This window comes from Clarias gariepinus, chromosome 4, assembly GCF_024256425.1.
Source record: "Clarias gariepinus isolate MV-2021 ecotype Netherlands chromosome 4, CGAR_prim_01v2, whole genome shotgun sequence".
Lineage (NCBI taxonomy): Eukaryota > Metazoa > Chordata > Actinopteri > Siluriformes > Clariidae > Clarias > Clarias gariepinus.
Genome location: NC_071103.1, coordinates 859,064 through 885,138, shown reverse-complemented (window position 1 = coordinate 885,138; position 26,075 = coordinate 859,064). Strand labels below are relative to the sequence as shown.

The following is a 26,075-nucleotide window of genomic DNA, read 5'->3' as shown; positions in this document are numbered from 1 at the left end:
CTGTTGGAATACATCAATTCACAACAAATTCCTTAGAGAAAACAGATTATGAAGTTCCCTTTCAAAGGCTACACTCGATGCTGCGTGAAAACGCTATGGGAACATCTTGTCATGTTGCCGGTTGTGAAGCATGTGTGTACCAAACACGCCAAATTTTTGGCTTTTATAACCTCGGTCAGGTGACGTCATCTGATAGGACGCACCTGCAGGTTATAAATAGGAGTGAACCGGAAACATTCCTCAGATTCTTGTCTTCACCTAGTTGTGAGCGTGTGTGTCTAACCAGCAAAAATAAGTGTTTAAATTACCGATAATGGCAGAGTTTAAACGAGATGTCCCTCCGTGTGTATAATCCATATCGGAAGGTAATCTCTACACTTTACTGCTTCGATTAAGTGCTACGCGCGCGCCTCGCATTTCTTGAGAATCTTCGAGCCGCCGCGCATTCCAGGGGCTTAAACTTGTGCATCTGGCAGAGCTGTGAGAGACGGATTTAAAACTCCTTTCTTTCGCGTTCTCATCGGATCGGGAAATCCCTCTGTCCGCTCGCAAGCGCGCGCTGCGCTTCTTGTGAATGGGCAAGGATAAACATCCTCTCTTGCTTCCGCGGAGATGGTAATAGCCTCTAAGCACTTAAACAAAAAAAAAACATAGACGGCAGGTTCTGTCGGGTGGCCGGGGGGCGGAGCCTCAACGACGCTCTCTCCCCTTTTCTTAGCAATCTCCATATGAGTTAACCCTTTCATGGAGTAAGCTGTATTCATCCCGTGTTTTCCTGCCATCAACTTATTTATTTATTTAAATATAATTGAGGTAGAAACGCGGAGTTATATGATGACACCCAGATAGAAGAGACGCTTCCAGGCTATCTCTCTTCTGGGACATCATCCTTCCTGAAAAGCTATTAATTCCTTTCAAGCTGTGTAGACTTTTTATCTTCCCTGGAGGGAAAAGCTTTTCAGGCAGCAGGTCAGGTTGGTGCTCCATTGCACACCATGGCGGTTTTGCACGCCTACCAGGCTGACCTGCTGAGAGACTTGAGTACTGGCGGGGCTCTGCAAGGTAAGGCGTATTGGATTTACGCCGGGCCACAGACTTGTCTCTTCGTGCAACAAAGCAGACAGCTCGTGCTATCGGCCGTTTTATGGCTGCTATGGTCTCCGCGGAGAGGCACTTGTGGTTGAATCTCAGGGGCATTAAGGAGTAGGATCGTGTATTCCTCCTCGATGCCCCATCTCACCTCCCGGCCTACTTGGCGATGTCGTTAACTCGGTCGCCACTAGGTTCATGAGGCGAAGTTTGTATAACAAGCCTTCGGGAAATTCCTTCCCCGCCTTGCTCAAGAGTCGGGACTGTCGGCCACCCAGTCTCGACCGGGTCTGACTGTTGCGAGGCATGAAACACACAAGGAGAGTGTTTTTGAGCTGGGCACCCCTCGCAAGATTGGGGTGCGTCACGCAATCCGCCTCAAAAGAGGTCAGACTATATTGTCTTCACAAAGAAGCCCTGAGGTTCATGTGCCCAGGCCGTGGGGGGTGGCCCCCCCAATGGGGAGAGGCACGCAGAATTCCTTTTAAAGAATAAAGTGTTCTCCCTGGCACCCCCAGGAGGTTGGTGTTCTTGCTCCGCCACCACTGGTGTTTCGGGCAACTCCAGTCTCCAATAAAATGTTAGTTCTTCGGGTTTTTCCTGCCGTGTTTCAGGATGCCGAACATCTAACATCCCCCCCGTTTAACCAAGCCGCTGAGCTTTGCCCCTTTCTGAGAAACTGGCAGCGTGGAAGCTACTGCCAAGTATATCTCCTTGGGCACTAAGCACTGTACAGAGAAACTACAGGATTCAGTTCTCACATCACCCTCCGCGTTTCAATGGCGTGGTCTCCACTTCCATGAAACCGGAAAGTGCAAGAGGAACGGGGGGCTGAGTCCAATTTTTTTTAGATTTTGCGGGCTTTACCGCTATCTAAAAATAAATCAATGGAAATATTGCCACAACACAGGAGGTTCCTGAGGTTCGCTTTCGGGGGCGAAGCTTACCAGTATCGGGTCCTTCCATTTGGTCTAGCTTTTTCACCCGCACATACACAAAATACATGGATGTAGTTCTGGCTCTTACGACTCCAGAGCATCCGTATTGAATTACATGACTGGCTGGCCCAGTCTCAGTAGCTAGTGCTTCGACATCAGCATGTCGTTCTAGCTAATCTTTGTTTCCTAGGATTGAGATCCAATGCCATGAAAGCATGCTCTTTCCTGTTTAGAGGACAACATTTTTGGGTGTCACATGGAATTTGAGCGTAAGTGGGCACAGCTGTCTCCCGCTCGTGTCGAATCCATTCTCAATACCGTCAAGGAAATCAAGCTAAACCAGAAAGTGACCATCACTTTCAGAGATCTTAGCTCTCATGGCAGCTGTATCCACGGTGACACCTTTGGACCTTCTGCACATGAGAGCATTTCAGTTGTGGCTAAGAACCAGGGGATTTTACTCTAGGGCCAATCCCCAATAAGGGCTACGCGCCAGGTGCTTAGTACCCTTCCTATGTGGTTCAGACCCCGGTTTCTGACTCTGGGTCCCACTCTAAGTTCGTCTTGTCGTCGCAGATGCTAACGACAGACGCTTCCCTCATGGGCTGAGGTGCGGTCTTAAATGACCGTCCAGCCCAAGGGAGCTGGAGAGGCCATCTTTTTGCGCGGCACATCAATTGCCTCAAAATCATGGCTCTATTTCAGGCCCTAAAGCACTTCCTCCAGCAGTTGAGACTACCATGTCCTAGTGCGGGTGGACAACACTATGGCAGTCTCGTATATTAATCGCCAGGGCGGACTGTGCTCGCGCCGCTAAATAGCTAGCGCACCAGATTCCTGTCCCTCAGGGCGATTTACATTCTTGGAAAATTTCATGTAGCGTAGGTGGACCTCTTTGCCTCGCAAGATCAGCAAATGGTACTTTTACTACTCTCTGACTCTAAGTCAAGCTGGTCTTCCAGCCAGCGTAATTAAGACTATTCTAAGTACTAGGACTGCCTCCCCTCAAATAGAATGTATTTGAAAAGTTGGGATGGTTTTTCTAAATGGTGTTACCTCTCTAAGAGGATCGGACAGCTGTTGCCCTCTCCTATGAGGCGCGTGGGCTCACTTCGCCTCTAGGAATCAGGGCTCATTCAACCAGGGGAATCGCCTCATCAATTGCATTAGCAAGAGGTATATCCTTGCAGCAAGTATGTGACACGGAGGGTTGGTCCTCTCCACACACATTTGCCAACATGCATCCTATTGTTTTGAAGCCTTCTGTCCTCCGCCTTTACAGCTTCGGAGCAGGAGAGACTTCACTTACTGTGTCCAGTACGTGCTCTTCAGATTTATGTCCACCGCACTAGCCAGTGGCGTAAGTCAGAGCAGCTTTTACATGTTTTGAAGCCGCAAGCGGCGTGAGAGATGCTATTGGCCTCTCCTATGAGGCGCGTGGGCTCACTTCGCCTCTAGGAATCAGGGTTCATTCAACCAGGGGAATCGCCTCATCAATTGCACTAGCAAGAGGTATTCCCTTGCAGCAAGAGTTCACTTACTTTGTCCAGTACGTGCTCTTTAGATTTACGTCCACCGCATCAGCTAGTGGCGTAAGTCAAAGCAGCTTTTACATGGTCTGGGGCCGCAACGGGGGGTGGCCCCCACTACACTGGGCTTATTGCCCTCTCCTATGAGGCGCGTGGGCTCACTTCGCCTCTAGGAATCAGGGCTCATTCAACCAGGGGGATCGCCTCATCTATTGCACTAGCAAGAGGTATTCCCCTGCAGCAAGTGTGTGACACGGAGGGTTGTCCTCTCCGCACACATTTATTACATTTATAGTCTGGATGTTCATGCTACTCCGGGCTCACGGGTCCTCGAGTCAGCTACCCAGACATAGTTCTGAGACCTTCTCGGCCTTGTGCGCACACGCTACACAACCTTGGAGTCCAGACACTCAGTGCGGCGGCGTTGGCACTCTCGTTCCCATAGCGTTTTCACGCAGCATCGAGTGTAGCCTTTGAAAGGGAACGTCTCGGGTTACTTTGCTGTAACCCTGTTCCCTGAAAAGGCGGGAACGAGATGCTGCGTCCCAATGCCGCACTGCCTATGTGACCGGACGTCCGTTCAGACAAATCAATCTGAGGAATGTTTCCGGTTCACTCCTATTTATAACCTGCAGGTGCGTCTTATCAGATGACGTCACCCGACCGAGGTTATAAAAGCCAAAAATTTGGCGTGTTTGGTACACACATGCTTCACAACCGGCAACATGACAAGATGTTCCCATAGCGTTTTCACGCAGCATCTCGTTCCAGCCTTTTCAGGGAACAGGGTTACAGCAAAGTAACCCGAGACGTTTTATAATATATTTGTCACAGATAACCCCTAGAGGGAGCCATTCACACAGAGTCCATTTTGTGTTCCTTTATGTTTTCTTTAAGTTGAACTCCATTTTCCCAGGACGCACCTTGGTCAGGTGATGGGAACACTGGGCGAACATGGAAACACCTGAACCGAAGTAGCTCTGTTACATTCAACACACACGTGCACACACGCGCACACACACACACACACACACACACCTAACCAAACACACTAGATAATTACAAAACAGACACCAGTGTTGTTAAACACTACATTTTTATTTGTTTCTTTATTTAATTTGTCTGAAATGTCTGAAGGACATAAAAATAGCAAGATACACATGTACAGAATAATCATTTATTAAACAGATCCAGAGAAGAGTTCGGCCTGTCACTGACATGAGTTTTAAATGGGTTTAATATTATTTAATATTATTATGGTAATTAATTGACCATAGTGTCTCCCCATGACATCACTTTCTATACACATGGTGCAGAAATGAGTTGAAACACAACACTGGAAGCAGCACAGACTCTCGATTATAGGAGCCGTGTGTTACTGTGACTGCACAGAGAGCTTCATGAAGACGAGCTGCACACAATTAAACCCATTTATGTCTCTAATAATTACTGGAAGCCTTTGGTGTTTGTGAGGTTTTACGGTGTTTCTTGTCATAACATTTCTTTCCAATCAATATCATGCCGTCACCTCAAGTGTTAACTTACAGCTTTACATTAGTTTGTTCTATAAAGCAGGTAAAAAAAAATGCATGCACAATTTTCACACACACACACACACACACACGTGCGCGCGCTTCAAAAACGGCTTTATGGGAACATACATAGGACATTAAATTAAATCATTTATTTGTCACATCCACATTTCTGCACAGTGAAATTCTTTTCTTTGCATATCCCAGCTATGTTAGGAGCCTGGGGCAGAGTGCTAGATCAGCCATCGTACATCACCACCTGGAGTAGACAGGGTTAAAGGTTTTACTCAGGGGTACTCATATATATATATATATATATATATATATATATATATATATATATATATATATATATATATATATATAAACACAGTACTATAGTAATATAGTAATTATGGTAAAACACATCATTTGTCATCAAAGTCATTGTTTATCCTATATTACAAATTCTGTATAAAATATTAATATTGTAAAATAAAATAAAAAATTAAGCAAATTACAATATCCAAGGACATCTACATGGTGAACACGGCATATTGATGCTGTAAGACACAGAACAGGACAACATAACCATGTTAAACACTGCCAGTCATCAGTGTCCTTGTGCAAACATCTCAAAAGATATCGAATAGAATAAATAAATTATAATTTTTTTTTTATGAACACAAGAAATATACTGTATTTCCTTTAAATGATTGGACAGAATGTCTTCATGTAAAAGCACAGTTACTCACAGTAGTGTCTCCAGTGTACAGTGTGGATCCTTCTGTAGATCAGAGAGCAGCTTCACTCCTGACTCTCCTGGAATATTACTAAACAGATCCAGCTCTCTCAGGTGTGATGAGGAGTTTAAACTCAGAGCTGAAGCCAAAGCAGCACAACCTTTATCTGTGATACTGCAGCAAGACAACCTGCAGAGAGACAAACATCTCACAGTTACAGTGAACATCACTTACTACACTGTGTGTGTGTGTGTGTGTGTGTGTGTGTGTGTGTACCTCAGTGTCTCCAGTGTACAGTGTGGATTCTCCAGTCCAGCAGAGAGCAGCTTCACTCCTGAATCCTGCAGGTTATTGACACTCAGGTCCAGTTCTCTCAGTCTGGAGGAGTTTGAGCTGAGGACTGAGGACAGAGATCTACAGCTCTCATCTGTCAGGTTACACCAACGCAGCCTGGAAGAGACATGATGAGATATTTGGATATCTGATTGATGTTAAATTCCTTTAATTCCCCCCACACTCATCACCAAGCTGGAGCATGTGACACTCAGCCTCAATTTCCTAACTGGCAAACCACAGACAGTAAGAGCACTGGAGCCCCCAGGGTTAAGTTCTGCGCCCCCTGCTGTATTCATTGTACACCTATGACTGCTGGGCCACTACCAACTCCACCACCATCATCAAGTTTGCTGAAGACACCGTCATGGACAGACTGATCTCTGACAACAGTGAGACACCCTACCTGGAGAAGATTAGGAATTTTGAAAACTGGTGCCAGAGGAACAACCTTCTCCTCAATATCAGTAAGACAAATGAGCTGATAGTGGACTTGAGTACAAAGCAGGAGAGGAACTACCAGACCTCTAAGATCAACGAGAACCCAGTGGAGAGAGTGGACAGCTTCAAATACCTCAGTGTTCACATCCCACAGGAGCTGTCATGGTCCTGCCACATCAACACCATGGTGAAAAAGTCCCAGGAGGATTGTGAAGGACTGCAGATGTCCTTGCTATGGAAATGCTATGTTTCCTTCACACTTGTGTTGGTACACATCAAAACCAACCACAACGAGCATACGCATATTACAGGTTATGTTTCATATAAAATACTGTGCTTTAAAGATGGACAATATCACTGATGCTCATGATTTCATTTCACACTCCATGACCACATTGTACTGTTGCTGTCTGCACATTCCACATACTTTATACAATTTATTTATACAGTCCTTACTTTTTTACATTCTCACATTTTATATACTTTATATATTTCTAAGTTTTACTTTTTTTATTTTATGTTATTGTAACAAAACTGTAGATTTTAGATTTTATTCTTTTCTATTAGTAATTTGCCTCTTTGTTTCCTTTTTCCTTTTCAGTGTTACAAACAGTGATGTAAGCATTTCACTGCATATTATAATGTATATGGTTGTGTGTGTGACGAATTAAAATTTGAATTTGATATCAGGATGTGTTTTTGTACCTTGTTAAGCTAACAGCAGCACACATTCACAGCTTCCTAGCTTTGCCTTGATTATGTTTATCTTTGTTTCTACTTCTAAAGTATATTTAATAAAGGAAATGTCATTACTTTAATACAGTGCGTTCCATCAGCCACTCCCTCATCATCTATGCCTGGATCCCTGGGGACTCGGGGCATGAGGCCGGGTACACCCTGGACAGGGTGCCAATCCATCTCACGGCACACACACTCATTCACTCAGTCAGACAATGTTGTAGTGCTAATTAGCCTTATCTGCATGTCTTTGGACTGTGGGAAAGACATGGTGGGAAAATGCAAACTCCATGCACACAGACCTCGAGGCAGTTGGGATATAAACTATCTCACTGAACACAGGTGTCTGATGTTAGAATAAACATATAAAGAGTGTATTTAAAAAGGGAGAAAGAGTGTATTTGTACTTGGACAGATCCACATGTCTCAGCTCATACTCAAACACAATAAATACAATTAAGGCTTTTTGTAATAATTTGATTGTGTGTGTGTGTGTGTGTGTGTGTGTGTGTGTGTGTACCTCAGTTTCTCCAGTGTACAGTGTGGATTCTCCAGTCCAGCAGAGAGCAGCTTCACTCCTGAATCCTGCAGGTTATTGAAACTCAGGTCCAGTTCTCTCAGACTGGAGGAGTTTGAGCTCAGGACTGAGGAGAGACCTCTACAGCTTTCCTCTGTCAGATTACACTCCGACAGACTGGAAGAGAAATAATGTAATATATGGATGATAAATGAGGTGTGTTCAGTTATTTGGGAAATAAACTCTCCCTGAATACAAGAATAATAAAGAATTAACATATAAAATGAAGTATATATGTGTATTTCTTCTGGGACAGATCCATGTGTCTCGGCTCATAAGCGATTTAAAAACAAGAAAGAGATAGTGATGGACACATGTAGAGATACAAGATCTAAAAGGAAATAGTCTTTTATTTATTCATAAAAATTCTTAGAAAGTAAACCTGAATCACATGGACACATTTCAGTTTCATGAAGAATAGACCAATACAGTTAAAACAACATAGATGAGGTGAGTCATTATATAGAAGACAGCACATCATACGTTTCCATGAGAGCTACATAGTGTTAATTTCGCCAGCAAAAATTAATGACGAAAAATATTGGTTGACAATCTTTTTTCCTCTGTCTAAGATGAGACAATGATGAGACGTCACGGAAATCAATAAATAGTGACAGTGACAAAATCAGCATGACATATTGCTGACGAAAAAAGATTAGACTAAAATGTGGTTAAAAAACTAATATAACATCTATCCTTATATTCGTCAACACATAATATTTACCACAATCTGCTGCGATACAGTGTTCATTCATTCATTATGGCACGAGCAACAGTATTTCTCAGGTCACGGTGCGCGGCGTATCAGGAGTAGTTTGCATGTGCAGTAACGGGATGATACAAGCTCACTCATCTTTAACAGTATTACTCAGGCGAAAGAGAAGAACTGATATTGGAGCGCATTTTCTTCATATTGAACCAGAGTAAAAAAGCTGATGTGTCATAATATCAGAGGGGAAACAGTGGGGGCACACAATTGCTGGGAAAAATACCCCAAACCTGAAGAGACACATCAAGGCATACCATAATAATCACCCAGTTTTACAGCCTCTCTGGATCATTATGTTACCACATAATCAGCATAATTATGTTGTGATGTCTTTTATTTTATTCTTTAGTTAAACCATTGTCAAACACATTAAACTAATAGGTTGACAAATAATTGTGACCCATATGAGCTACGGGATCACTACAACAGTCCAAGTGTGTAAATTCATATAATTTTTTTTTTAATTAAAACACTGTATTGTCCGTACTGCTCCTCTTGTTTTGTAGTTAAAAATATGGACATGCAGCAGTTGCTGTAATAGTTACATAACTAACTATAAGTAGCTGAAAACATCAGATGATAAGATACATTTAAAATGTTAAGATAATTATTTTGTCAAAAAACTGAAATGATTTAGGCTAGACTAGATTGACTGTAGGGTTAATAAAAAATAATCTTATTGCTAAAATGTTACGGTTTCATTGACTAAAACTAGACAAAAATACTTAAGGGTTCCTCTAACTTGAACTAGACTAAACAAAAATAGAATAAGATAAACTATATATGATAAAAGAACAGGTACATTTATTCTGGGACTAAGACTTAAGATGAAATTAGCTAAAATTGTGTGTGTGTGTGTGTGTGTGTGTGTACCTCAGTGTCTCCAGTGTACAGTGTGGATTCTCCAGTCCAGCAGAGAGCAGCTTCACTCCTGAATCTTGCAGTTTATTGTAACTCAGGTTCAGTTCTCTCAGTCTGGAGGAGTTTGAGCTCAGGACTGAAGAGAGACCTCTACAGCTTTCCTCTGTCAGTTTACACCTGGACAGACTGCAAGAGAAATAATGTAATATATGGATAATAAATAAGGTGTGTTCAATTAGTTGAGAAATAAACTGTCTCCCTAAACACAAGATTCTGGTCTCGTTATAAACATATAAAATGAAGAGACTGTGTATTTCTTCCGGGACAGAGGATCATAGCTCATAAGGGATTTAAAAACAAGAAGGTGATGGATATGTGTAGAGACAGGACACCTAAAGGGATATAGTATTTGATTTATTTATAAAAATTCCTAGAAAGTAAATCTGAATCACATGGTCACATATTAGTTTTATGGAGAATAGACCACTGCTGTTAAAGCAACATAAATCAAGTGAGTCACTCTATAGAAGACAGAACATCATACACTTCCATAAATGCTACACAATTGTAAAAGTAGCAAGATTTTTATTGTTTTGTATTATCAACTCAATTTATTGTGTCACGTCTTTATTTGTTCTGCCTCGATTGCGCAATACCGGAAGCGTCTTTTAAAAACCCGTATTTTGATTCTCAACCCCATAGCATAGTAACTAGTGGTTTAATTGAAATCCAAACGTTACAGTGTGTGTGTGTGTGTGTGTGTGTGTGTGTATGTGTGTGTACCTCAGTGTCTCCAGTGTACAGTGTGGATTCTCCAGTCCAGCAGAGAGCAGTTTTACTCCTGAATCCAGGAGTTTATTGTAACTCAGGTCCAGTTCTCTCAGTCTGGAGGACTTCGAGCCAAGTACTGAGGAGAGAACTCTACAGCTATCTTTTCTCAAATAACACATTCTCAGCCTGGAAGAGAAACGATAGGACATAAACATCTGATTGATAAATGAGTCAGTTAATAATAAATGAGGTAAGAGATAAACGGTCTCTGTTCGTGCATGTTATTCACAAGTTCTGACGCGTGTCTTTTGTTACACAGTGTCACTGACGACTCCAGACGTCCGTTGATTTCTTTGTCTCTTGTTTTATTTCCAACATCAAAGTACAACGGTTGTTACAGTTTCTTGCATAAACCCACTGTAGTCACGACAAGTCGCTTGCTGTGTTCTGTAGCTTCGATAGATTACAGTTACAACAATTAATCTTACTGTATCCTTTAGCTTACAGTCTCACGTGGCTCACAATATCACGTTATCACGGTCAAAAGCTTGTGTACTCCAAACCTTTCTGTATCCTTCTGTGTCTTAACAGCAACTGAACAACTAACGTGCGTGATAGACATACAGCTACATCACTGTGGAATGATGTCACAGAACAACTGAAATGATGTCACAATACAGCTTACGAGTATAATACTAAATGCTTAAACTGAGCCAGGTCGCCGAGTGCAGCCTAATGAGCCTCGCTCTACAGTCTCCTCCATCATTCAAACCTTTCGCAGGGAAAACAGGTATGTAGTCAGTGAGTGATGGAATTATATGTTGTATAGGACAGGACACTGCACACTGTGTGTGTTCTTGAGTGTAAAACAACAATACAAATACATAGGTAACTCATTCTGTGAGGAATACATAAGGTATACAGTACGAATGAAGTGTCCATTGAATTCTATATCTAGGATTGGACGACAACCTTGCATGGGTGGCAGAGGATAACTTCTCGATGAACAACAAGAACAAGAGATCTGTAACATGGTGATGGCAAATAATGCCATCACATTGAGACATATCCGCGCTGCAATCCTACAAGATAATGCCATATTCCAAAATGTCAACTCTATAAGCATCTCCACAATTGACCGGACATTAAAGAAGCATTAGATGACAATGAAGCAAATTTACATGGTACCATTTGAGAGGAATTCTGATAGAGTGAAAGCGCTGCGGTACCAGTATGTACATGTACTGTAAGTCAGTTACTGGTTGTACATCATTATAACCTTTTTACAGTTAAACAGTGGTTTCCCAAACTTTTTTGGCTTCAGTACCCACTTTACCTGATTTGTCCATCCAGGTCATCCAGGATGAAAGTATTTGATTTATCTGACTTCAACATTTTGCCTTAAAACTGCAGATTACTATATGATGCAATTATCAGTATAATCCTTATTTTGAGGAATATAACATAAAATAAGAAAAAGGGTTAAAGAGCTGCAATTAGGGCCTCCAATGTAAATCTAATACTGTGGGTTTTACTGTAACATTTCAGTAAGTCTATCATTGATGATTTCCCCCCTCCCCTTTCATTTACATTACATTTACATTTAGGCGTTTGGCAGATGCTCTTATCCAGAGCGACTTACAAAAAGTGCTTTAAAGTTTACATCATTGGATACATACTTACACTGGGTTAACTAGGTTAATAACTAAGTGCCATTAGTCCAACACAACTGGGAAGAGTTTTTTTTTAAAAAAAACAGTTTTGTCAAATACATCATCGAGAATGGTGTGGCCACTCACATCCCCAGTCTTGGCCCATACAATACACAGAAGCTTCTCATCTTCTTGGACCGCCTTCATTTTGATTTGATCCCTGAAAATGAGAGAGGTCTCGTACGGCCTTACCTACCACAATATGTCATTGTATGGGACAATGTCAATTTCCACCGTGGCCCACTCATCAGGGCCTGGTTTACTACCCATCCAAGGATGGTCATGGTGTTCCTACCACCTTACTCTCCTTTTCTCATTCCTATTGAGGAGTTTTTCTCCGCTTGGAGGTGGAGAGTGTATGAGCATCAGTCTCAGGATCAGAGGTCCCTGATCCATGCAATGGTCGCTGCATGTGAAGATATTCACGCCGTTCCTTTCCTCGTTGCATCGCAAGGGAGAATATTCGCTGTGATGTGGACAAGAATCTGTGGCCACACAGACTGCAGCGTGTGGATGGTTAGGAGGGTGAGGACAGCGGGCAGTGAAGAACTGTTATGAAACTCCAGCTTTATTTATAGCACTCTAGTTTTTTGTTTGTGTGTTTATATTACAGTTTATTATGCTGTAAACAGTTTCTTTTTGCTCTGATATATGGAAGTTACTTTGTTTGGGGTTGATCATTACAATAAAAAAAGGAGTTACCATCTCCTTGGCAGTAATTCCTTGACAGGAATTAGTTTTGATGCATGAGTAAACTGTTTTTGGAGAGATATGAGCTTTTGCAAGTGAGCTATAGTGTTGTGCTAAACTGTAACACTGTTTTGCCAAATGATCTTAGAATTTTGAGAATATAATTTCTGTTTCAGGAAATGAGCCAAACCAATGGAGGAAAACTAATATATCCAGCGTCAGTGTCTCAGTACCAGTAACTAACTATGCTTTAATGGTCAGACCTTTTATACATATAATGGCGCTTTTCCACTGCGTGGTACGACTCGGCTCGGCATGCCTCGTTACGGCACCGCACGGCTCAGTTCGACTCGGTTTGCGTTTCCACTGCGGTTTAGTACCGCTTTAGAGTGAAGATAAACTACCTTACCTGCCGTTGTTGATTTCTTCTTCACAACATCTAAAGAATTCACCCATTTCTCTCCACACAGGCTACTAGTTCAGTCCCTTGACAGATGCACGGCTTGTTTTTAACCTTTGTAAGTTCTCCCACACCACCCTGTTCCCTGCAATGGCTTTCTGTAGCTGCCTGCATTAAATTCAAAACACTGGTGTTTGCTTACACATCTTAAAACAGCCATGCACTCACTTATCTTTCAGCTCTAATCTCACCCCATTCCCACTGATCCTTCAGTGTTCCCACCATTCTGATTCACACCAATCCTTGATATCGGCAATACTATTCAAAATACTACTATCAGACTGTTACCCTATCATGGGTGGATAAAACCATTTGCAATGCTCTAAGATATTGCAACACTGCCTACGATGCAGGACTTGCCTCTTTGAACATGGACTTTTCATACAACTTTTACAGAGCACTAAAGGAGGTGAAGCAGCACTATAAAAAGAAATTAGTGTTACAGCTCCAACAGAGTGGGACTACGGACGGACGGACGGACGGACGGACGGATGCTTTATTGATCCCAAAGGAAATTCCAGATATCCATACTGATTTTAGCCATCCTTCAAAAATGATAATAATGTTTTTTTTCCTGCACCATGAAGAATATTTTGATTTCACAACCTAATTTGGGAACAGCACTATACAGGACAGACATGCTTTACAAATCCTGGTAACTTACAGTATGTGTTTTATATATTACTATTTTTATTCTGTCTGGCGGGGGAGAGGGGCATTGTAGTTTAATTATATTCTCTAGTGCAATTTTAAATTTTTGTAAAATCTTCCATTTGTAATGGGTTCAATCTTTTTGCATGGGGAGCACCACAGGACACAAGGCAAGGTCTTATGGGAAAAAAGAAAAAAAAATTAAGAAAAATGAGGGAAGGACAGGGGTTAAAGAAGGGAGGAAGGGAAAAAGTGAGGAAAGAAGTGAAGGTGTGCATGTGCAGGTCCGGAGGCAGTGTCCAGCTGGAATGTGGGGACATGGCTGGCGACACACAGCCTTCAGCCAATATGAGCCAAGACCAGCCTCTCCCAGCTTTCTTGGTGCAGCCACAGATGGATGCCCGGCTGGGATCAGGGGCTCTGAGGTGATCCGCTCGGCAGCCTTTTTCTCTTCGGCAAAGTGAAGGTTCTGCAGGAGATCGAGCAGTTATTTTTCATGCTATCTATCCTCATTGCGGTGATCAAAGTGGGCAGCAATTTTTTTTCGTCTTTAAAATTCTCTGTGGCATGTAACATTCCCTGCTGGCATGCCATTTTTTATAGCTTTACCGCACAACTCTTAGCTGTCTTCCCTGACCTTAGCCAGCCTGACCGGGCGGGTCCCTTCGCTTCATGGACCTGCAGAAGCAGGGGCCACCTATGTAGGGAGCCTACAGAGTTTGCCAGGAGCGACAAAAGATTGAGGCGCATGCCCATCACAGGCGCACGCTGTGACATATTCTCTTTTTCCATTAAGTCACAGACCGTCTTATAAGAATTCCAACACATGTCATATGGTGTATAGTTATGTATGAGACAAATTAAATTTTATTTGAATCACCATGACCCAACTCTCATGGGTACTCTATGGCCTGCAGGTGACTCCTCCCCCTTACAGGAAAGAAAATCTGCCAAGCCATCTGTGCACCTGACCTGTAGACAACCTTAAACTTAAACATGTGACAACAAAGTGTCAAATACAGTACCAATGAGTGAACCTCACTATATTTCCTTTATATGATGAAGCCATTTGAGCAGGACATTAAACAGATAGTAGTAACAGACTTAACAGTATGACTTACTTGAAGGCAAGGCATTCTTCCTTTATGGGACTGTACTCAGTGGTCTCTTTTGCTGTTTTTCTCTCGCAGTATCACCACAAAACTGCTTTTACCTGATTAAAAGTCTGTTCACACCCTCCATCCACTAGAATAGCTTTGGTGCCCCCAAATAATTTAGGACCAATCCACCAATAATACAGTAGCAACCCAACCCTAGAAACTACGTCCTTATACAGTGTGTGCAGTGAGAGAAGACATGAAGTTAGTTTGTGTGAGAGAAGAGGATACAGAGGGTAGGGTTACGTTAAATGTGTATTTTATTAAGTTAAATGTAAGATTTGGACTGTCAGTCTAAACAGAGCCAAATCTTATCTAATCACTTTTAAATAACAGTTTAGACAGCCATTTCCAAAGATCAGATTTTTGTAAGTTAAATGATGTAGAAAAGTCATTTTTATATGGGAGGACTGTGTCAGAAAGGGCATCTGGAGTAAAACCTCAAAAGGTTTTTGTGAAGATTGGATTGCTCGCTGTGACAACATTGTAGTTTAATATATTCGCCAATATACAGTATCATAAATTAAATCCCATAAATTCTCTTAAATCCATTGTTGAATAAATAAGCCATGCATAGCCAAACAAGCAGGTCATCAATTCATGGCATTAGATATGTGTAAAATTTAAATACTGTGATGACTTCTTCCTAAACTGCATTTTTCTTGTGTCTTATACAGTCTATAAAAATTTATACGGTTGGCTGCATAATCTTTAGCTCATGATGGGACAAGTTAATGCAGCCTCGTCTACACCTAGTTTCAATGGGACAGGAAGCCGGCTGCTCTGCTGGATATTCTAATGGCACTGTCCGATTAAAATCCATTTAATTATTCTTTAACACCAGAATATGTTTTTTACAGGAAAGTTAAGGTCCAAGTCTGATTTGCCTGAGTTTGTTTTCATGTCTGATAAAACGAAAAGTGATTTAGCATAACAAGAGTGATTGATTTATTTAATCACTTAATGTTTAGAACTTCAGAACAGTGCTGATGTCATGGCCATGTCTGGCATTCTCGGGGGTTCCACATAATGCATAGCAGTTTTTAATAAAACAATCACAGATTTTTAGGCCTGCTAAAAGTAATACAACCAATTTAATGTAAATAATCAGCTGTTGGTAATTGTTTGTGAAACCAACCAATATATTTTAGCTAATTAAATTGTGTGCTACTCTTTTTGTAATATTTGTAAGAATTTCTCTTTTCTTTTAGTCAAGACAAAGAGAAATTTGCAGTTTAAAGTGTGTGTGTGTGTGTGTGTGTGTGTGTGTGTGTGTGTGTGTGTGTGTGTGTGTGTGTATACCCCAGTTTCTCCAGTGTACAGTGTGGATTCTCCAGTCCAGCAGAGAGCAGCTTCACTCCTGAATCCTGCAGGTTATTTGTACTCAGGTTCAGTTCTCTCAGCCTGGAGGAGTTTGAGCTCAGGACTGAGGACAGAGCTCTACAGCCTTTTCCTGTCATTTCACAACCAGAGAGACTGAAAGAGAAATTATGTAATATATGAATGTGATTAATAAATTAGGTGTGTTCATCTAGCAGTTCAATGAACAGTATCCCTGATGTACAGTATTTATTTCTCTCTCTCATCTGCTACTATTCTGGGGTCACCACAGCAGATCACCAGGTTTTAGACTGCATGCTGTCCTTGGCACAAACCTTTCCCAAATTATCCAATCTTGGGGGCAGCACTAAAAGAGCAATGCTTGTGCAATCCTCTGACCTGGAATTAAACCTGTGCCATGGAGTTGTGGACACCACACACTAGCACCATACTAGTTCACCACTAAACCTTCCTGATGTCAGAATAAAAATATAAAATGAATCTGAGACAAATCCACTTGTTTTTACGAAAATGGAAGCAAATGCAGAAATGGAGTTGGAGACACTAACTTAATACATGCCGATGAGACAATTACGTTAGTTTTAAGAAAAAAACTTAAAATTAGGTGGAGAAGAAACCACTGAACCAGTAACTATTGAACTGCACTTTTTTGTTCAGGTCAATATGAATCCTAGTAAATTTTTTGGTCAATATGAATCCTAGTAAATCCTAAATAAAGGACTCAAATAATATGAATTCTAGCAATTAAGTAAAACTTTTACACATTGAATCAAACAGTTCTTTATTAAACGTGTGTGTGTGTGTGTGTGTGTGTGTGTGTGTGTGTGTGTGTGTGTGTGTGTGTGTGTGTGTGTGTACCCCAGTATCTCCAGTGTACAGTGTGGATTCTCCAGTCCAGCACAGAGCAGCTTTACTCCTGAATCCTGCAGGTTATTGCCACTCAGGTTCAGTTCTCTCAGACTGGAGGAGGTTGAGCTGAGAACTGGGGACAGAACTCTACAGCTCTCCTTCCTCAGGTTACAGTAATTCAGACTGGAAGAGAAATGATAAGAAATTGGAAATGATGACTCACGAGCATAGCCTTAACAGAGGCTGTTTCTCTCACATAGAGAACTTGAGGCCACAGAAGAAGTGACATCTGTCTGCTTTCCACAATCTCTCTTGTCCAAGCGAAAGATTATAAACACTGTAGTTTATAAATACTGCTAACCAAGATTAGGAAGACAGAGGGCTTCACTGCAAACCATTGCATCAACAAACAACAGCTTACTGTTATTTGCTGACCTCCAAATCTGCCCCGATTGCTTATTCCATAGTTTCATGTTTGTTTTTTTGTTTGTTTGTTTGTATGTTTATTTATTTGGGGGAATAGGTCCACTTTATTCTCTCACAAAGGTGTTATTAAGGATACATGCTCTGACACCACAAATCAAGGTGCCATATGTGGATTGCAAAGTGCATTCTTAGCCCCATTAAGCTCCAGTTGAAGGTCAGTGTTTTCGAGTAACATATTACTGCATTATTCAAATTTAAACTCTTTACATTTCATGATTTTCTGCTTACACAGCCATCATTAATTTTCAGTAGTTTGGGTAGACCTGGGGACAATTCATGGGTTCACAATTTTTATAAAAAAAACATTACAGTACAACATGAAAGACATTACAGTCTTCTGTAAAAGAAGCTTAAAGAACGATTAATAAAGTAACTTTTTACAAGCATTAATCCGATGAGTGCAGTTCATTATTCTATTAATTCTACAAATGATCCAGTATTATGGTTGTAAATAAAAATACTCACTTAGCTTTTCTGGAGGCTTTGATCACTGGCAGCAGCCTAAGAAAACATTTCTCAGATTGTTCATATTTTATCAATTTAAATTCATCCAGCTCCTGTTCTGAGTTCAGTATCACAAACGCCAGAGCTGACCACTGAGCAGTGGACAGTCTTGTTCCATCAGGAGGATGGTGACTTTTGTTCTTCAGGTACTTTTGTACTTCCTGCACTAGAGACTGATCATTCAGTTCATTCAGACAGTGGAACAGATTGATGGATTTCTCTGGAGATAGATTCTCCCTGATCTTTTCCTTGATGTACTTGACTGTTTCCTGTTTGCTGTGAGAGCTGCTTTCTGTCGGTGGCATTAAGCCTCGTAAGAGAGTCTGATTAGACTCCACTGAGAGACCCAGAAGAAAGCGGAGGAACAGGTCCAGTTGTCCATTCTCACTCTGTAAGGCCTTGTCCACTGCACTCCTGAAGAAATCAGACAGGTTCGGATTTCTGAAGGAATTAAAACATCCTGTGTTTTGCTTCACTAACACATTTCTCTTATCAATAATAAAGCAGATTAATGTGTATAAAGCAGCCAGAAACTCCTGAATAGTCAGATGTACAAAGCTGTATTCCTTCCCGAGGTGAAGCCCAAACTCCTCTCTGAAGATTTGAGTACACACTCCTGAGTACACTGAAGCTTCTCTGACATCAATGCCACAATCTCTCAGTTCTTCCTCATAAAAGATCAGGTTTCCTTTCTTCAGCTGTTGGAAAGCCAGTTTTCCCAGTGCCAGGATACACTTTCTGGTCTTCTGAGGATCAGGGTCACATTTCTGATGGTACTTTTGGTCCTTCTGTTCAATCTGTAAGATCAGGAAATGTGTGAACATTTGAGTCAGAGTCTTGGGGATCTCTCCACTCTCTTCTTCACTGAACATTCTCTCTAGAACAGTGGCTGAGATCCAGCAGAAGACTGGGATGTGGCACATGATGTAGAGACTTCTTGAGGACTTGATGTGTGAGATGATTTTTTTGGCCAGGCTCTGATCACTGATCCTTTTCCTGAAGTACTCCTCTTTCTGAGGATCACTGAATCCTCGTACCTCTGTTACCTGGTCTACACACTCAGGAGGGATCTGATTGGTTGCTCCCGGTCGAGAGGTAATCCAGAGGAGAGCAGAGGGAAGCAGGTTCCCCTTGATGAGGTTTGTCAGCAGTACATCCACTGAGGCTGACTCTGTCACATCAGACAATCTCTCATTGTTCTGGAAATTTAGAGGAAGTGGACACTCATCTAGACCATCAAAGATGAACAGGATTTTGTAGGAGTCACAGTCCAATAACATTAATTCTTTAATTTCTGGAAAAAAGTGATGAAGAAGTTTAATCAGACTGAGATGTTTCCTCTTCATCAGATTCAGCTCTCTAAAGGGAAGTGGAAACATGAAGGTGACGTCCTGATTATCTTTTCCTTCAACCCAGTCGAGAATGAACTTCTGCACAGAGACTGTTTTTCCAATTCCAGCAACTCCTTTAGTCAGCACACGTCTGATGGACTTGTCTTTAAAGAGATCATTACATTTGATGGGCTTCTCCTGTGTTGCTGCTCTCCTGGACGCTGTCTCAATCTGTCTCACTTCATGTTCATTACAGACGTCTCCACTCCAACTGTCTGTGATGTAGAGTTCTGTGTAGATCTCACTCACAAGAACTGAGCTTCCATGTTGTGAGATTCCTTCTTTAACTCTTTTAAACTTCTCTCTCATGCTGGATTTCAGCTGTTGCTGATACACAGGGGTGAGATCTAATAATCAAATTAATAAAAGAAGTTAATTATCATCAATTTACATCATGTGTGAAATTAAGCCTAAATCAAACTGGAGCCAAGAAAAAGAAGTCATGGCTCAGTGCTCTTACAGTGCTCCATTGTGTTAGTGAGATCTGTGTTTTTTATGTTCTTCAGGATGCGCAGTGTTTTCTTCAGTGCCTCTCTGACACTGTACAGATCCTCCTGGTTTTCCACTTCCCTCTCAGTTCCTCCTGGACTCAGGAACATTTAACTACAATAAAAGAAATTGTGATTACACATAATGCTACTACATGTTTTCTTTCTGCTTATGCCTGCTTCACTATTTTGTTGTCTATAGAAAAAAAATGTAAAATGGATTATCTCAGCATGTCCAGTTTTATCCAAACAGGGCTGGTGGGATGGATGGATGGATGGATGAATAGATGGATGGATGACAAAATAATCACACACGAGCATAGCCTCAACAGAGGCTGTTTCTCTCACATAGCATGACAGCAAATAATGGGATATGTATATAAATTGCTATTATCATCTGTTACATAGAGATGAGTGGTTTTACAGTGTGATGGTGAATGGTAGGAATGATATCGTTAACCGTTCTTTCTGACAGCGAACCTCTGTATGGGATCATGTAGTAGGCAGGATGGATTTTCCATAATTGACAGGAGTTTGTTTAGTGATCTCCTTTCCCTCACTTTCTCCACAATGTCAAGTATTTGTCTGATTAGGTGTTCAGCCTTGTGGATGATTTTATTTATCCTGCCTACAGATGTAGCCATTAAGACTGCGCGTGTTTTCCCACGAGATGCCGCAATTTAGCGCGCGGCGTGCCACGACTTGCCGTAAGCAACATTTGTGATTGTGGATTTATGACTGAAATTCTTCGGTCATATGTGAATTTATGACTGACATCGCTGTGCGGAAACCCATGGCTCGTACTTTCACTTTACAAAAGGCAGCGTTTTTATCAAAAGGCTGATAAACGCGTGTTGTACAGTATATACTACAGTATATACTCAGTTACTGTCATCCCTTTTCGAGAAAGAGAGGGAGAGCGACACGCATCAGTTTAGCGCACGCTCTCGGGTTAAAGGGCACAAAGCACAAACTCTACTCTCTCTCTTCCTACTATAAATCCTCAGTAAGGGCATAAGCCCGAGAGCATCTTTAGTTTTTTTATTTTTTGTTTTAGTTTTCAGAATCCCGTCCGTTCTCGCTTAGACGGCGGAACTCTGTTTATTTTGTGTTTTCAGTTTGGTTGCCTTTTAAGTTTATTAATTAATAATCCCACGCTATCTCCAAACGGAAATGTCTTCCCATGTCTGTCATAAGCTCTCACAACAACTCCTATTTCACTGACCCCATCTAAAGCCCTGCGTCAGGCCTATTATAATCAGTAAAACATCTTGTGAGATCTCCACACCGCACCCCCTAACAATATAATTAGTAAAAAAAAAAGTAAATTAAGGATGTGTTGAAACATAATGCAGTAACTTTTTATTTATTTGAAGACGGTAAAGGTGTTAATGTTTCGTACATTCCTTTATTCGTCCTTTCTGTTTGTGCTTAGGTGGACTGGCCATCTTGAGCACCGGGATTTTTCCCGGTGGGCTGCTGGCCAATGTGGGCTGGCCCAGTCAGTACGCAAATAAATAAAAATTGACGAAAACCATATATTGCATCTCTTTTTTATGCATATGGATAAATGCGTCGACCGCACAGGCGCCGCCGACAAAGAGCCCGTGTTTATGTTACCGCTCATGCAAATGTATTGCTCCCCCTCAACATTAGTTTGTTTGGTCTATTCCAGAAACCATTGGCTCAGTTGTGATCATGTGATGATTAGCATCAAAGCAAGAAGTGCATGCGTGATACATGATACTCGGTACTCGTAAACCAAGACTTGATCGTTTTTCAAGTCAAAATGAAAAAAAAAAATTCTTTGCTTGTCTTGTGGAACAGTCGCAAACTGTTACTCATAATTCAAGGTTTTACTGTAGCGTCTTTTGTATAGTACTTTAAAATAGTTTTTTAAAAATAATTTATGGTGTAAATTTTGGTTTGTCTTAGTTAGCTAGTTTGTAACGCTTGGATTTAATTAAAATCACTAGTTACTATGCTCCGGGGTCGAGAATCAAAATATGGGCTTGTAAACTGCACTTCCGGTATTGCGCAACCGTGGCGGGACAATATAAGACGCGACACAAAACTAGATGTAAACCCAACCAAAGTGTATTATACAAAACAAACCAACAAACAAACAAACAAGGTGCACCAAAAACCAATATATACAAAATATATACAAATATAAACAAAGGTGTGGAGTGTAAGCGTGTGTGTGTGTGTGTGTGTGTATGATAGTCCAGAGTCAATGATATTGTTGTGTGTGAAATGGTGTACGGGAGAGATGGCTCGGCCTCACCGGTATATGATGGTAAATCCGGGAGCACGAGAAAACGGAATGAGATGGGTATTGTAGTGAGTCCAAGGGAAAGTAATTCACGGCAAACAACAATCTCTCTGTCTCTATTCCACCTGCAGCGCGCTGTCTTCATCTCTCTGTGTAGCTTGGCGGTTCCGGATTTATACCGGCACACGTGACCCGACGCCGCTTCCGGGTTCTCTCGCGCTGCGATCGTGCATGCTCGCGAGAGCTCACCCTGTGACCAACACTGTCTATGGGGACAAATAAAACCAGATCGGGCAAATACCATTGCGCAGGTGAGCCGCATTAGCTCCGTAACCCTTTCCCTGCTACTTAAAATGCCCCTTTATGTGGCCGCGCTACAAGTTCGTTATTGTTAATTTATGTTGCATGTATGTAGCACCTTGGTCCTGCAAGAATGCAGTTTCGTTTCACTGTGTACTAAACTAATTATGGCTGAAATGACAATAAAAGGCTACTTGACTTGACTTGACTTGACATGGTTGTGAATGTAGATTGTGACAGGATTAGCTCAAAGACCTGGATAACAGACTGGACTGAAAATGTAGCATGGGACAAAAGGGACAAAGCTGATTCTACTTCTTGAGAAATGCAAAATGTTGAGAATAATTTCTGTGGACTTCGGGGAGAACTGGCCTAATTTTTTTTATTCGAGAAAGTTAAATAATAACTTTCCCATTTATCATTTTCTGCTACGCTAGGTTTATCATTCCATTTATCATCCTCTGGATTAACAACGGATTAACAATGGATAAACGCTCATAAAACCCAACAGGATTACTTTCACGCTTCCCAGATTGTGGAGATTCCCCACTGTCATAGCCCCACCTCCTCTCTCATCACAGGGTGTTTCCCGATTCACTCCGGTGATTCACTGTAGTGATGGGAAATTTGGATCATTTTAGTGAGTCGGTTTCTTTGAATCTCGTTCATTAAAATGAATAAACCTTTTAGTTAATTTCGTTCTTTTAAGCAGAAATAAAATAAAATGTTACATTTTCAACAAACAGACCCCCAACACATCTACATGCACACATTTTGGCTATTGTTCCAGTAATGAAAATAATACAATACAGCTAAGGACATATTATAATAAGCAGAATGAGCAGCTCAGCTTAATATCTTCTGGTCCGAATCAGTCATTTTTTTGTCACGTGACCCCCATAGATGCACTGCATAGTGTGACCAGAACGAATCATTCTGAGACTATTCGTTCTTCTGATTCAAGTTAAAGACTCATTTAAAAAGAATGAATTGTTCATGAAAGACCAATCACTAAGACTCCCACACACACACACACACACACACACACACACACACTGCTTCTCTCCTCTGCACCCACTGCACCCATGATGCAATTATGATTAGTCAAAGTTAAAAAGTAAATAAAAAGTAATAGACTTCCAGCATGTAAACAGGTACTGTATATGAATTTTGAGAGTAGAGGTTACCTAAGACCAGTACAGTTCCAGAAACAGGATGTTCTTTGGCTACTACACTCCTCCTGGAGTCTTTAGTATACACAGCTCATAAACAATAATGACCTTTAGCTCTGCTTCTGGCTTTGCTCAGAGTCCTGACTCAAATGCATCCCAAGGTTCTCGATTCATCCCATGATATAGCTCGGTTTACTTGAATCACTGAATTATATCTCCGACAATGTTTCAATCAATGTTGTCATCTTTATCATCTCAGCATTTTGTTCTGTATACAGTATTATTCATGCTCACTCCACACTTACACAAGCGTTACTCAATAGACACAATGCTGTGTGAAGTGTTTGTCTTTTTCCTGATTTTTAGGTACTTCTCACACTTAAATGATTAAATAGTACACAAACATAACGAGTGTAAACACTAAATGCAGCTTTTAAATGATAATTGCATTTATTAAGGGAACTAAACTGTCCAAACCTGCCTGGCCTCATTCGGAAAAGTTACCCATCAAACAACTGGAGTTTGTAGATCATCATGCAAAGACACAAGTTAAATATCGGAAACATGTCAGTCAGACAAACAGCTTTCCTGCAACAGGTGTCCAGTGATGAAAGACAAAATGATTTACAAAAATTCACAAAACAATACCCTCGTTAGCAGATTGTCAAAGGGTTTAACACATTTAGGAAAAACAGTTTTACAGAATAAAGTGACTCTGACCTGAACTGGAGCGCAGGCTGTCAAGGCAGATGTTACAAGTAAGAAAATTAAACACAGTCTCGCCTTTTACAAACCATGAGAATAAAACATTAAGAATGAAAGAGAATATAACGTAAGAGGATGAGGGGAAAAAGTGAGAGAGGGAGGAGGAGAAGAGAACAGTCCATACAGGGGTACTGTAAAGGGGGGAGGACGAGTCCAAGAGGAAATAGGACAATTTGCAGGACATGGTATTGAAAATATCCGTGTGTGTGTGTGTGTGTGTGCACGAGTGAAAAGTAAACAAGTTTAACCTCCTCTGTACTCCCCTGCACATTCCACTCGAATGGTTCAGCCCGACCTCCCCTTCCCTGACCTTCTCTGTAATTCATGTACATGTAAATAATGTGCTGAACTGTAAACCTTGTTAGAGAGAAATATCATTAGGCAAAATTAAATTAAACAAAAGAAAGCGAGTGTTTTGATTACTCAGTTTATCTCAGCATCAGGTCTGTTTACTACGTTAGTTATTACTCGTGAGGTAATAACAATAATAATAATAATTATGTGTAACATGTACCTTACAGGACAGTTAAAATTATTTTTTGCATATCTCAGGGTCCGCCAGGATATTGTGCTTCTTGAGCAAATAGGGTTAACGGCTTCGGTCAAGGGCTCAACAGTAACAACTTGGCGTTGCTGGGGCTTGAATGTACAACTTTCTGATCTGTAACCCAGTAACCCACATCCTTAACCATTTGAGCCACCACTGTCCAGAAGGGAGTGTTTTACCGTCTCCCGTTGGCTCCATTTCTGAAAAAAAGGAAATACATGGCCAGATAGATAGAGAATGCAATGGAGTCTGGTCCATTACAGTTCAAGAAACAGGATGTTTTCCTCCTTCTAGCCTTTTTTACATTTTTATTTACATTAAATACTGTACACTGTCTGGCCAAATAAGTGTGAACAGTGAAACTATTTCAAGGTCAAATTATTGGGCTGCATCAATAAAAACAACTAAGAGATTTAAAATTACTGGGACTGAGTTAAGAACCCTTTAACACCTAAAAAATATGTTAAACAGTGAAAGTAAGAGATTTCCACAGACACAAACACACACAGTGTGATGAGAACTCTCAGGATTGGGACTAAACAGCTGTGTGTCCATAAAAAAATCACTTGTTATTGAGACTAATCTGAAAACAATCTTTAGTTTGTTAGGGATCATAAAGATTAGACTTTGGAGCGATGGAAAAAGGTCATGTGACCTGATGCTTCCATCATGCATAGTGTCCACTGTACAAGCCTCTGGATAGACTCACCCAGCCCTTTCAGCAATGATATTCTGTGGCTCATCCCCCTAAGTAAAGAGAGTTTATGATCATTTTCTGGTCTACTGTTGGACAACTCTTTGTACTTCCACCCTTTTCTTACAAATGTAGGAGATTTGGTTTAACGTCTTCTTGCACAACCCTGCAGTTCTGTTTATATGTTTTATTGGTTGAATTGCTGAATGACTTGGTCATTTTGAGTTAACATATTTTGCAATGTCACTCTTTCTGATCTTTCTGAAATATCACCATAGCAGAGCTGTTATGAG

General features: G+C 41.1%; 1 protein-coding gene across 6 annotated transcripts in view; it reads right to left on the bottom strand.

Annotated features, from left to right (window-relative positions):
* Positions 1-4,646: 4,646 nt before the first annotated feature.
* The window catches only part of LOC128520167 (NACHT, LRR and PYD domains-containing protein 3-like), a 59,972-nt gene continuing 38,543 nt past the window's right edge, over positions 4,647-26,075 (bottom strand). The window contains exons 2-13 of one of the 6 annotated variants that reach the window (XM_053494263.1): positions 22,317-22,570; positions 20,002-20,144; positions 18,112-19,888; positions 17,170-17,343; positions 16,273-16,446; positions 10,313-10,486; positions 9,542-9,715; positions 7,843-8,016; positions 6,087-6,260; positions 5,823-5,999; positions 5,589-5,630; positions 4,647-5,347 (exon numbers count right to left, since the gene is read on the bottom strand). In XM_053494263.1, coding sequence (XP_053350238.1) covers positions 5,341-5,347; positions 5,589-5,630; positions 5,823-5,999; positions 6,087-6,260; positions 7,843-8,016; positions 9,542-9,715; positions 10,313-10,486; positions 16,273-16,446; positions 17,170-17,343; positions 18,112-19,888; positions 20,002-20,140 — 3,186 coding nt within the window. In that variant the 5' untranslated portion in view covers positions 20,141-20,144; positions 22,317-22,570 and the 3' untranslated portion in view covers positions 4,647-5,340. The other 5 variants (XM_053494261.1, XM_053494262.1, XM_053494265.1 and 2 more) reach the window with 5 other exon arrangements.